The sequence below is a fragment of the Hoplias malabaricus genome, chromosome 7, assembly GCF_029633855.1.
Source record: "Hoplias malabaricus isolate fHopMal1 chromosome 7, fHopMal1.hap1, whole genome shotgun sequence".
Classification (NCBI taxonomy): Eukaryota; Metazoa; Chordata; class Actinopteri; order Characiformes; family Erythrinidae; genus Hoplias; species Hoplias malabaricus.
Window position 1 is genome coordinate 41,076,954 of NC_089806.1, and position 12,746 is coordinate 41,089,699.

The window sequence follows — 12,746 nt, forward strand, 5'->3', positions numbered from 1 at the left end:
TCCCCATGTCTGCATGGGTTTCCTCTGGGTGCTCCGGTTTCTTAAAACACATTGTTGGTAGGTGGATTGGTGACTCAGAAGTGTCCGTAGGTGTGAATGTGTGAGTGTGTGTTGCCCTGTGAAGGACTGGCACCCCCTCCAGGGTGTATTCCTGCCTTGCGCACACTTTTTCCAGGTAGGTTCCCACCGTGACCCTGAACTGCATAAGCGGTTACAGATAATGAATGAATAAATGAATGTTATTAGTGGTGCCTTGTGAAGGACTGGCGCCCCCTCCAGGGTGTATTCCCGCATTGCTCCCAATGATTCCAGGTAGGCTCTGGACCCACCACAACCCTGAACTGGATAAGGGCTACAGATAATGAATGAATGAATGTTATTAGTGATTTAGAATGGTCTATGTCAAAGTTGGAGTTTAATGTCTGGGGGAGTGTTGTATGTCTGTATATTGCTTTATCACTTAAGTGTGTTTTCTGTGTTTTGTGGTTATGCTTTACTTGATTTGAACCCATTAAACCTGTTGGAGTAACACTTACATTACATTTATGAGCAGTGTTCCTTAAGAGCAAGAGTGGGGACATGGATCTACACCTATGTGACTCTACAGGCTAGTTCTAGATGTACTGAATGGACAGCTGTAACTCCACAGTGTCTTTTACCTGCTCTACAACCCAAGTCTGAGCAGCAGTTTTCTGACTGATGCTTGGCACTGGACAGTGTGACCATAGATTCCTGTCTGGCAACTTCAGAGTTTCAGAGCACTCCATTATTCTGAAGACTACACCAGATCTATACTTAGTTGGACTGTTGTGCTTGTCATACACCTGAACCTACAGAAAACTCAATGGACAATTCTCTGTTTGCAGATTCCAAAGTAGCAGCTATTCCTACAACATCCACTACAGAGGAACAAGGCAGAGAAGGTCCAGACCCAGTCACATCTTCAACAGTGTCTTTACAGAAGGATTGGAGTCAATTCATTTAAAAATACACAGGTCTTTAATCAGAGACCCCCACCATCACACACACATCACTCTCTCTGTTCTTTCAGATTCATCAAAGAACAACACCATCTGTGCTGCTGTGGGGGTTTCACTGCTGTTGATGGCACTTGGAGGAGTCATCTGCTGGAGATATAGAGGTACACACACACACACACACACACACAGTGTTGGGAGCTCAGTCCAGTTGCTGTGCGTGAGTCTCTGCTTTAATTCTACAGCTCAGAGACGAGGACGGACGGAGAGTCAGACAGGAAGTAGAGGAGATCAGGAGACTCAGGTAAGACCTGCACTACGCCACTGCAGCACAGAGACTGACCTCACTGCTTTTTCCAAACTCCTGAATCCGGGAGCATTCCCTGTGTTTTCCTTTAGTTTTCCACCTCCGCTGTTTCTCTCTCGGCAGTTCTCAGGCTTTTGTTGAGACTCTGTGGTTTCCATCCAGGGTTTAAAGCTGCTTTTCAGATGTGGAGGGAAAAGCTCCATGTGAAGGTTTTATTGTGTTCAGAAAGCGTGTGATTGGCTGAATTTGTGTTTCAACAGGATGATGCTCTCGTGCTGTACGCTACTGTAAACAAACAGGACACACACCAGGAGGAGCAGGAACAGGTGAGTGTTTCTGTAGGAGTGTGTTTACTCCAACATTACACACACATGTAATAACACACACTGCAGATTTATAGAAATGTGTTTTCTAGTTCTGGTAAAACTCACTGTAAGGGGTCAGTGTCACTCTATTTGTTAAAGGTTAATAAGCCCAGGGCGTAACGTAGTGTTTCTGAATGTGTTGTTGCTGCAGGACGATGTGACGTACTCCACTGTGGTCCACAACAAACCATCAACATCAGCACACACACTGCTGGACACTGGAGATACTACAGAATAATCCTGTATCAAACGCAGTTAACACAAACACACACACACACACACACACACACAATTATTTGATATTTTTTATTGATTATGAAGTATTAATATTGTCTACAGTTTGTGTTGTGTTCATTCTACAGTAAATTTGAAGTTTCCTCTCGACTCTCTGCTGCATTTACTTTATTATTTGTTTAAATTTCCTGTTGATCTTTTCCATTTGAACTTTTCTATAATATAATATATCTTTCTGATTCTGACGGACAGTGATTCAGTGTGTTATAGATTCTGTTTGTGTCATGATGGGTGTATAATGTGGTTTAATAAATAAATAAGACTCTCGAGTGAATACAGCGTCAAATATCATTAACACACAATGGTTAAATATAGAATTAATTTACAATTTAAATCATTCTCTTAGACGCTGTGCACTGATGGAGGCTGATGGGAGTCTCAGTCTAGGCCTTGAGTAGCCCACAGTGGTCATGTGACCTGCTTTAACACTCTGTCACACACACACTCTCTCTCTCACACACACACACACACATACACACGCACACTTCCTGTTGGGCCTCTGCAGCAGCGTGTTTCCTCATTGACTCCCTCTTATTGGACTCTCTTCAGTGCACTGGTGGGGGATGCCATAACATTAAAACCACCTCCTTGTTTCTACACTCACTGTCCACTTTATCAGCTCCACTGACCACACAGGAGCACTTTGTAGTTCTACAATCACAGACTGTAGTCCAGCTGTGGCTCTGCATACTTTGCCAGGCCTCTTTCCCCCTGTCACAGAGGTGGTGATGAGGTGATGACTCAGTGCTCTGTGGTGTGTTGTGGTCAGTTTGCCGTGAGAGAGGTCAGGTACCGACTCAGGCCCAAGGTATTAGATCTCCATTAGTCCAGAGAACACAGTTCCACTGCTCCACAGCTCAGTGCTGGAGGGGGTTACACCCTTCTAGACAACACTTGGCATTGAGCATGGTGACTCTAGACTCATGTACGGCTGCTTTAAGGTCTCCCATTTAATCCCGTCCTTTTCTATTGAGATGTGTGCAAGAAGTGAATGTCTGTGTCCACAGAGGGGGGGGGGGGGGGCACCTTAACGTAGCTGGGGGTCTATGATTCAGATGGAGGCTGTGTTATGTTGTGCACACTGTTGCTAGTTTTCAGCAACACTCTCAGTAATGACATTGCTCTCAAACAACAATGATGAAATCAACATAGAGCAGCACGTTAGTGGACCACACCTTAATGTCGACACCACAAAGAAGAATGTGCTGAACAATGCCTGCACCGTGACAACACTCAGCACTTCCTCACTGGTGCTCCATGATTTCACAGCTCAGAGAAACCCACACTGATGAAGCTGAGAAGGCCTTAAGGTTCTTCAGACCACAGCTGCTCCTGGTTTTAATACAATATCAACAAATATAACATTCATAAGGGTTCTGTCCAGATGTTTTACAGATGTGGGCGACTAGATGCTGAAATGACTATGAATGTCACGGCTGGTCTGTCATCTCAGAACTCAATTTCCCAGAATTCACAGCTCTAAACTACAGTGATCATCATATAATTATTATAAAGAGTGGAGACCTACACACACCCAAATGTAGCTGAAATTTCCTTCACTTTAACCATTAAAATGAGATACACACAGATGGAATATTCACAATGAATAATGTTTATTTATTATATATCAGTGCAGTTGATAAAGCTAATACAGGGTAAATATAAAACAGAGCGTTAGAAAATATAAAAGCTATAGATAAAGACTGAGATCAAACAGTGGCACTATTTAATTCCTCAAATGAAACCGAGAGCAGACGTCATCAACTCTGAATAAAGAGGAGCATATTCTAATAACTAATGCTGCTGGAGGAGGAGAGAGACCCCACAGCAGCTCAGGAGCCCCGAGAGTATGAGCTTTTATTACAGAATACAGTTCAAATAACATCATCAAAGGAAAAGGACCGGTTCAAACACACAGCCATGTGACTCTTTAGAAGAGACGGGGTGTGATAGGGTCATTAGGGATTAGTTGAGTCTGATGGTGGCGTACTCGGACCTCTCTCCAGAGTCAGTCACTGCGGGTGTTGTTCTGTTGTTCCTGTGGACTCACAGTGGAGTAGGTCACCTGATCCTGTAAAAGAAAACACTACTGTTTATTAACACACTGCATGTAATGTGGTGTGAAGGTATATAATGAGATGATGTGATGTTTAAACTCACCGCTGTGTCCTGCTCTCTCTTTCTCCCTCTCTGCTCTCCACTCTGACCTCCACACTGTCCTGCACAAATAAACCAGGGAGGCAGGTGTTTCACACATCTCAGAGTGTGTGTGTGTGTGTGTGTGTGTGTGAGAGAGACTGTGTGTGTCTCTGCGTCTGTGTGTGTGAGTGTGTATGTGTGTGTGTGTGTACCTCTATATCTCCAATAGACGGCTCCTCCAAGTCCCAACAAAAGAAGTGGGACAGGAATAAAAATAAGGAAATACATGCTTTGAAGTTCAGCACCTGGACATGTGTGTGTGACATGTAGAGAGAGAGAGATAGAGAGAGAGAGTGAGAGAGAATAACAATAACACAGTGTTATAAACTCTGTAAAGTACGGTATATTAACAGAAGGTTTTAAAGAATGTTTCAAAGGTGTTTTTAAAAACTCCCAGTGGTTAATTCTTACGCTCAGCTGGAGTCACTGCTCCGTGTTCAGCAGGAGTTTGAGACGACGCTGTGGATGAAGTGCTCAGACTCAGTGGGACCTTCACCACTGCAGTAGATGAAGTAGTTGTAGTTGGGCCAGTTGTAGTTGTGGTTGGGGTAGTTGTAGGTGTGAGGCCTGTAGAGAGAAAAAGGTGTGATGGTGAGAGCAGGAACTGGACTTAACTCAGTGCAGTGTCACAAATCCACCCCGTGTTTTACCTCTTTCTCTGATCATTAACATCTGGCAAAGCATCGCTGAGTAAACCATCAACAACAGCTAAATATCATTCAAAACTGAGGAAAGGGTTAAATTCCAAACACCATCCACATCAGAACAATCAGCAGGACCCCCCTCTAACAAACCAGTGAGAGAGCACCCAGCTCCAAACTCCACCCACAATAACACCACCATCATCATCACATTCACAACAATTCTAACCACTGCTCTCCACCTAAGAGTCCTCCACCTTCCTGCCATGTGACATTGCTCCGCCCACTGATTAAAGGACAGCAGAGTGGACATTAACTGTCTCTCTCCAACAAAGAGCTCAATAGAAAGCTTTGAGTCTGTAAGAGAATCATCACAGCGTCTCCTCACTACAGAACCCGGAGTTCCAGTTCAGCCGACACCTTTGGAGGATTTGTTCTGGAAGTCCAACAAAGACCCATCAAACTCCTGAGGGGCTCTGCACGGCTGAATGAGATCAGTGCTGCAGCACACACACACACACACACACACACAAACAGAGAGAGAGAGAGAGAGAGAGAGAGAGAGAGAGAGAGAGAGAGAGAGAGAGAAAGGAGAGAGAATGGGTTACCTGGAGGAGTCAGAACACTGAGTCTGATGATGATGCGATCTTCTTCACTGTCACAGGTGTACTGTCCTCCATCCTCTTCAGTCAGGTGTGATATGAGCAGAGAGAGATTTCCTGGAGAGTGAGAGTTAAACAGCTGGACTCTGTCTCTGTACGGACCGCTCTCATTAGACACCTCCTCCCATTCAGATGTTTTCATGTTGTCTTTCTTCCAGGTGAGTTTCTCAGGTGTGGTGCTGAGGTCAGTGCAGTAACAGGGCAGCAGGACTGACCCTCCTAGATACGCTGAGATGTGTCTAGGGTCTTTTATTTCACTACGAGTGTAGACCAGTTTACAACCTGCAGAGACACAGAGCAGTGAAATAAGTTGAGCTTGTTGCTGATTTAGTGAAGAGACTTTGTTGAGGAACATGAACACAACAACAGTTCAGAATGAGCCCTTTCTGATTGAACTTCTGATTCTAAATAAATAAAGTAACATATGATTTGTAGATGGAGCATGTGCTGAGTTTCGTTATTAGAGTTAACCTTCGAATCATAGTCAGGACCAGAAGGGGTCAGAACACGGTCAGTCAAACACACAGCAGGGAACCTGTCTCCTCCAACAATTGAACCTGAATATCTTTTAATCTCTTAATGATGGGTAATAACTGGACATTCATTTCCTGTGGTGAAACTCCTCAGGTGGCTTAGTCAGATCACTTTTATACTAATGCTCATTTCCTCTGTTTATAACCACAATGTCCGCTCATTGCCCAAAGTAACTGCTCACTCTTTAGGCCACGTGTTAAAGATGGAGATGTCTGACCAAAGTGTCTGAATAATGTTAAATAATGTGAACTCTGACTGTGGTAAAGATGAAGAAGCAGTTTTGATGAGGAACATTAATGTACACATTTACATTATAATAACTAAAGAACTGTCTCACTCACCTTCAGAGCCCTGAGGTCCAGTGAAGAGAAGATAAAACATCAGCAACATTGTCCCTAGTAAAACAGCACTGAGTTCCAGCACAGTCACCACTCCACACTCGCTCTACACACACTGTATAATGTCCACCAGCACCGAGCATCTGCATGAGACTGGACTTTACCCAACGTTTTCATCAGCAGCTGAGTGAGAAATCAGTCCACACCCAGCTGATAAGGAACTGCCAGAGTCATGAGAACACTCACTACTTCTGCTTTTGCGGCTCCTATTTTATGTCTTGGTAGATGAAGCCACACTGTCAGAAGGTGAGTGTGGTCAGTGTTTATTGCCCAGAGGAGAGTGTGGAACCTGCATCTAGCTTTGATTAGGAGAGAACTGACTGTAGAAACCAGGACGAAAACATGAAACATTCACCCATCTGTCCACATCAGAATAAACCCCCACTGTGACCCAAACCAATGGAGATGAGATGGAGGTGGCTGCTAAAGTCTTTCTGGTCACACAGCAGGAGGCAGAGCTGTATGGACTGAGGAGGGGCTTCTCACTATATCAGAACCTGTCACATTACAACATGGATGTGATACGTGGATGACCATGGACCGAACTACCCCTGTGTCCTATGTCCTCCTTCAAAAGAGCAGCAAACAACTCCCCCACTGTAACATACCCCCAGACTTTACACGAAAGAATGGTTATTTTTCAGTATTTTCCAGTTTTACATAAAAATAAATAAAGACAATGGAGACACTAGACTGGAGAGAGAGTGAAGGCTTTTATTTACTGACTGAACATATCATTCATTGTGAAGTATAATATAACAAGTGATAAGGATGGAAACTGGACATTGTTTTGAGGTTATTAAAAGGTGAAGAAAGCATCACACGACTTTAGTAAACTATGAGACACAAAAATAAGCCACACAGCCTCATCTGTGGAGCATCAATAAACATTAACTCTACAGCATGTGAATATTTAAGACCACAGCAGAGCTGCAGAACTCCATTACTCCAGACTGACCACTCCATCCCTTCTGTAGTGGACTCAGACTGGACCTGGTGGAGACAGGCAATAACTGAAACCTGACCACCTCAAGACAAGTAGACAGTTGCCCACAGCAGGACAGAAGCTGGTGCCTTTCTCTTGGTGTCAGACCACAACCTCCACCATCTGCAGAAAGACCAGTGACCACAGCAAAGGCTCTGTAATGAGAAGTGGATCAGAGAGATATCCTCTGTTTAAACCAAGGCTGAAACTGTCTGAGAGGTCACTATAGAAACAGTAGTCACTCTGTGAGGGATTTGAACTGAGGACTTTGTTATGAGACAGGAGTCCTACAGGATGAGCTGCTGTGTACCAGGGGAGAGGAACCCAAGAGCAGAGTAGTGTAGTTAATTTAAGGCAACATGTAGACTTCAGCAGGACTCAGTCTCAGCTGAACACATGCTCTAACCCAGAGTCACTGGGAGCTGTGAAGGAGGACCCAGAAACAAAGACAGCATTCAAAATACCTGAAAACAGGTGGAGAAATAAAGACCACTACAAAACTCACCCGTATTAGGGAAAGTTTGAACAGGAAAGAGAACAGAGGCCCCCAGGGGAAACACAGTCTGTCTCCTTACTGACTGATACCAATCAATAACTAAAGAGTGTTTCTCTGAACACAAGAAGAGAAGAAAACTGAGAGGAAACAGAGTCCTGGGAGACTCAGGGGACAGAGGAAGGGTGAGAGGATTTGAGAAAACCCGAGTGTGAAATCTCTTTACCTGGCTGTGTCTGTAGCCCACTTGAGACAAAAGAGCCAGCAGAAAGGGGCTGGTCGTGCAGGTTTATATATCCCCAGCTCCTGGTGTAGGGGGGTTACACTGTTTGTCTCTGGTGGTGCACTAGACTCCCCCCTGTGGCCGGGGCAGGAACAGCACCAGAGCAAACCCTTTACAATAACAAGAATATTAGAATAAACACACTTTTATATTAATTCTGATAGAGAGGTCATGCCTTTTTACACCCATTAATATTCTTCTCAGATACTTAAATTGTGTTAATGTCATGTGACCTGCTTTAACCTGCATTTGCCCCTCCCCACCACTTCACACACACACACTCACTCCCTGTTGGGCCTCTGCAGCAGTGTGTGTACAGAGGTGATGATGACATGGTCTGTGGTGTGTTGTGCTCACGTTGTAGATGGTTAGAGAGATCTTTGTCCCTCTGCTTCCTCTCTGTTGTCATAGTGACAAGGCCACATTGTGGTTAGAGATGGGGCCTGATTCTGAGGGTGTGTTCACACTACTTCACAGTGGATGATAACATCCAAGTGCACCTCCTGACCTCTGAGGAGGTCACAGAGTGTGAGGAGTGGGAGAAATACTATTTATCTGCGTTTATCTGCTCAACTTAACTTTAGTGTAAGACATAAATATATGACACAACTATAAATATAAATAACTATAAAAATATAATATAACATGGAGATGCAATGAAGAGGGAAGAGATGTGTATTTATCACTTACTCCAGTCTCTATCCCCTCTTCATTTTGTCTCTTTGGACTTACTTCAGCAGAGGACTACATTTCCCAAGATCCTTTGCGAGACCGTCTGCAAGAGTCAACCAATCGTTCCATTGTTCCCAACCACCTGAATTCTAATTTCAGCTGTGTGTCATTTAAGGGTGATTTAGTCTGTATTTAAGTGTTTGCTGTGCACTGCCCTTATCTGTGTTAATAAAGTTTTTCTCTTTTCATGATACTTTTCACATTTTTTAAATTATGTTTGGACTTTTTGACTTTCCTTTGGGATTCGCCCCTGAATTGTTTGCTTTTTTCTTTTTTTTTTTTTGGCTTGACCCTGGACTGTTATTTGTTCTCTCTTCTCTTTGTCCTTATTTTCTTTTTATTAAGTTTTGGCTGTATTATTATCAGCCTATATCCTCTCGATCTCTCAAACCTGACAGTATTCAGTGAATATATCATTACAAATAGAGTGACACTGACCCCTTACAGTGAGTTTTACCAGAACTAGAAAACACATTTCTATAAATCTGCAGTGTGTGTTATTACATGTGTGTGTAATGTTGGAGTAAACACACTCCTACAGAAACACTCACCTGTTCCTGCTCCTCCTGGTGTGTGTCCTGTTTGTTTACAGTAGCGTACAGCACGAGAGCATCATCCTGTTGAAACACAAATTCAGCCAATCACACGCTTTCTGAACACAATAAAACCTTCACATGGAGCTTTTCCCTCCACATCTGAAAAGCAGCTTTAAACCCTGGATGGAAACCACAGAGTCTCAACAAAAGCCTGAGAACTGCCGAGAGAGAAACAGCGGAGGTGGAAAACTAAAGGAAAACACAGGGAATGCTCCCGGATTCAGGAGTTTGGAAAAAGCAGTGAGGTCAGTCTCTGTGCTGCAGTGGCGTAGTGCAGGTCTTACCTGAGTCTCCTGACCTCCTCTACTTCCTGTCTGACTCTCCGTCCGTCCTCGTCTCTGAGCTGTAGAATTAAAGCAGAGACTCACACACAGCAACTGGACTGAGCTCCACAGTGTGTGTGTGTGTGTGTGTGTGTGTGTGTGTGTGTGTGTACCTCTGTATCTCCAGTAGATGACTCCTCCGAGGACCATCAACAGCAGTGAAGCCCCCACAGCAGCGCAGATGTAGAGGACATTGTTTGATGGATCTGTATCAGGAAGAACATAGACAAGTGTGTGTGTGTGTGTGTGTGTGTGTGTGTGTGTGTGTGTGTGTGTGTGTGTGTGTGTGTGTGTGTGTGTGTTTGTGCGGTGGGGCCTCTGCTTCATTTTACAAACACTACATTTCCAAAACAACAGCTGACACAGAAATTCAGCTGAAATCTCAGATGTTGATTTGTTGAGTCCGAGTTGACTGTGCTATGTATAGGTGCATGCTTACAGTGTGTGTATGCTGAAGACCAGAGCTGTCGGGGGTGAAGAATGGAGTAGCTGTTCCAGATGGAATTTAGCGCTGGGAGCCTCCTGTTGGACTTGAAAGCTGAAGATTTACTCCCCGTAGTCTCAGGATGAGCCTGGTTCCAATAGCCCCTGACGGCTGATAGGTCACGTTCTACCAGAGTTCCCACTCTCATTAGCTCATCCACTGTCTTGACTGTCCCCCAAAGTATGCTGGCTAACAATGGGTTACAGTTCCTCAGGATGGCCTGAAGTAGATCCCTTTCAGATATATCCTCCCTCCAGCGACGATATAAGGCCCTGTACTGGTAGGTGAAATCCCTGATATTCTCATGTGGCCCTTGTCGTCTGTCTCTTAGCAATCTCTCTGCTTCAACCTCATAGTCTTCTGACCATGGAAAGATTGCTTTGAACTGGGCCCAGTTCCCGACTGCCTTATTCTCTGCTTCGCCACCAGGCCTTGGCTGTGTCTGATAGCACAGACGTGAGAGCAGCCAGAACCTCAGGATCACTCAGGGGTCTTACAGCTAGATATTCTTCACATTTTTCTATAAATGCTAGGGGATCTTGCTCCTCACTGTAGTCTCCATACCTGGGGAACTCCAGCTTAATACAGGGCTTTAGTGGAGCAGTGGATAGGCTGCCACTGGTGGTGGTTGTTTGAGGCTGTTGATGGTCTCCTGGAGTAGGCAACACAGTGTGTTGGAAGGAAGGGAGTAGAGGCTAATGGAGTCAGGGTACGGAACCGCCTCTCCAGCTGTTTGTCTCTCCTGGTGAAACAGTCCAGTACAGACTTGCCCAACTCATGCACTTCCAGTTCAATCACCTTCTTTAGATTCTCATGTTGTCTCTGTAGTCGGTAGGTGAGTTGCTTCTCTATGGCTTGTAGTCCCTGTTCCATCTCTTGCTTCAAAGTCCTCAGGGCCTCTTGCAGTGTTGAGATATCTGCAGAGTAACTGTGAGGCTCTTGAATCTTGGCCTCCAGGTTACCCAATGTTTCCTCAATGGTTTGGTGCTCAGTTGTCTCGCTGCTCTCAGGAGGTGGTGGTGGAGGAGGAAGTGGCCTCTCAGGTAATTTGTCTGGTCCTTCTTCACCTTCCTCAATTGACTAAATGTAGAGATGACTCAAGGTGCCAATGATTTCATTGATTACATCCCTCTGGGTAATGAAAGGACCAGCAGTGAAATCCAGAAGGGGTGAGGTGCTTTCCCCAGCCTTACACCACTGGGTTGCCATGCCAATCACACACAAACACAGTTATGAGTAGAAAATTACACGTTGGGCACCACTTTGTAACCGCTAGTCTAATGTCCCTTAATAAGCGAGCTACACAGATTTTATGAGGAAGGGTATCACCTGGGATTGTGTACAAGTTGTATGGATGGAGGCAACTAAGAGTAATGTATTTTATAGTAGTCCAATGAAGCATATACATCCACAAGAAAATTAAATGCAGAATATGAATATATTGTACAGGTATACAAACGGACCCCCCCCCCCACACACACACACACACACAGAGCCACCAAACAGTCAAAACAGACAACTCCCAAATAACCAGTCAACAAACAAACACCCAATAAATACAAAGTGAATAAGGTCCATAGGTTACTTTGCAGTGTTTTGATTTTAGCGATTCAAGAACTAGTATGTGTTTTACTTTTTTACAGTTCTTATATGAGGTCCCTGTAGTAGTTGAGATAGGGGAAAGCAGAGGGCACCAGGTGGTATCAGCTGGTAGAGTGGAGAACTAGGAGATCAGTGAAAGTCCTAGTTTAGTTACAGGTTAGAGCAGTATAAAGACCCTCAGCACTGGGCTGTTGAGCAGTGGAACTGAGGACTGTAGACTGATGGAGCTCCAGTCAATTTGGGAGGAGCTGGAGCGGTGTTTGTGATCCAGAAATAATAATTTAACATCCGTCTCTGACCTCACTAATGTTCTTGTGGGTTGTTCCGCTTTAGACTAGATTTCCACTGTCCATGGTTCTGAAACTGAGCTGGAGAATGGAGCTTCAGGACCTTGGACAGAGCATGTACAGGACTCAGGAATGTCACTTCATTGTGTATTACATACGTATGGGTTGTAGTCCCCACAGTCTGTGTGTGAGAGAGAAATAGAGCACAGATGCAGAGTAAAAGACTACATTACCCATAATCCCCATGTGGTCTCAGCCTTAGAAGAAGTGTGAAAAGCAGACGTCAGCACTGAGAGAGAAGAGAGCTCTCTCTGACCGTCAGCAGACAGACAGAAATAACACACACACACAGTTTCAGTGACCAGCCATGCTGAAAGGAGACCAGCAATGCAAAAGTGAGGAGGGGGAGGTGCCCAAACTTCTGCATGTGACTCTCTGACCAATTCAAATGCTTGTGTTTTAAAATACACTGAGTGTCCAAATGTTTACAGACACCTGCTGGTCCAACAACTCAAGGGTGTTGATTATGATCCTGTTCCCCCTCTGCTGCAGTAACTGCCTCTACTCTGGGGAGGCTTCAGGAC

General features: G+C 44.6%; 1 protein-coding gene across 1 annotated transcript; it reads right to left on the reverse strand.

Moving 5' to 3' along the window:
- Positions 1 to 3,603: 3,603 nt before the first annotated feature.
- Positions 3,604 to 6,415, reverse strand: LOC136702546 (CMRF35-like molecule 6). The gene is made up of 6 exons (XM_066677654.1): positions 6,321 to 6,415; positions 5,392 to 5,727; positions 4,554 to 4,709; positions 4,295 to 4,387; positions 4,104 to 4,162; positions 3,604 to 4,014 (listed from the first exon to the last, which is right to left on the reverse strand). Exons 1-6 carry the CDS (start codon positions 6,367 to 6,369, stop codon positions 3,952 to 3,954), a joined length of 756 nt encoding a protein of 251 aa, XP_066533751.1. The 5' UTR covers positions 6,370 to 6,415; the 3' UTR covers positions 3,604 to 3,951.
- Positions 6,416 to 12,746: the final 6,331 nt, after the last annotated feature.

Excerpts from the sequence above, each read along its gene's own strand:
- LOC136702546 (XM_066677654.1), bottom strand. The coding sequence starts at position 6,369 with ATGTTGCTGATGTTTTATCTTCTCTTCACTGGACCTCAGGGCTCTGAA. Across the intron at positions 5,728-6,320 it reads TGGACCTCAGGGCTCTGAAG|GTTGTAAACTGGTCTACACT; the intron begins GTGAGTGAGACA and ends GTGTCTCTGCAG. Across the intron at positions 4,015-4,103 it reads AGAGAGAGCAGGACACAGCG|GATCAGGTGACCTACTCCAC; the intron begins GTGAGTTTAAAC and ends TTTCTTTTACAG.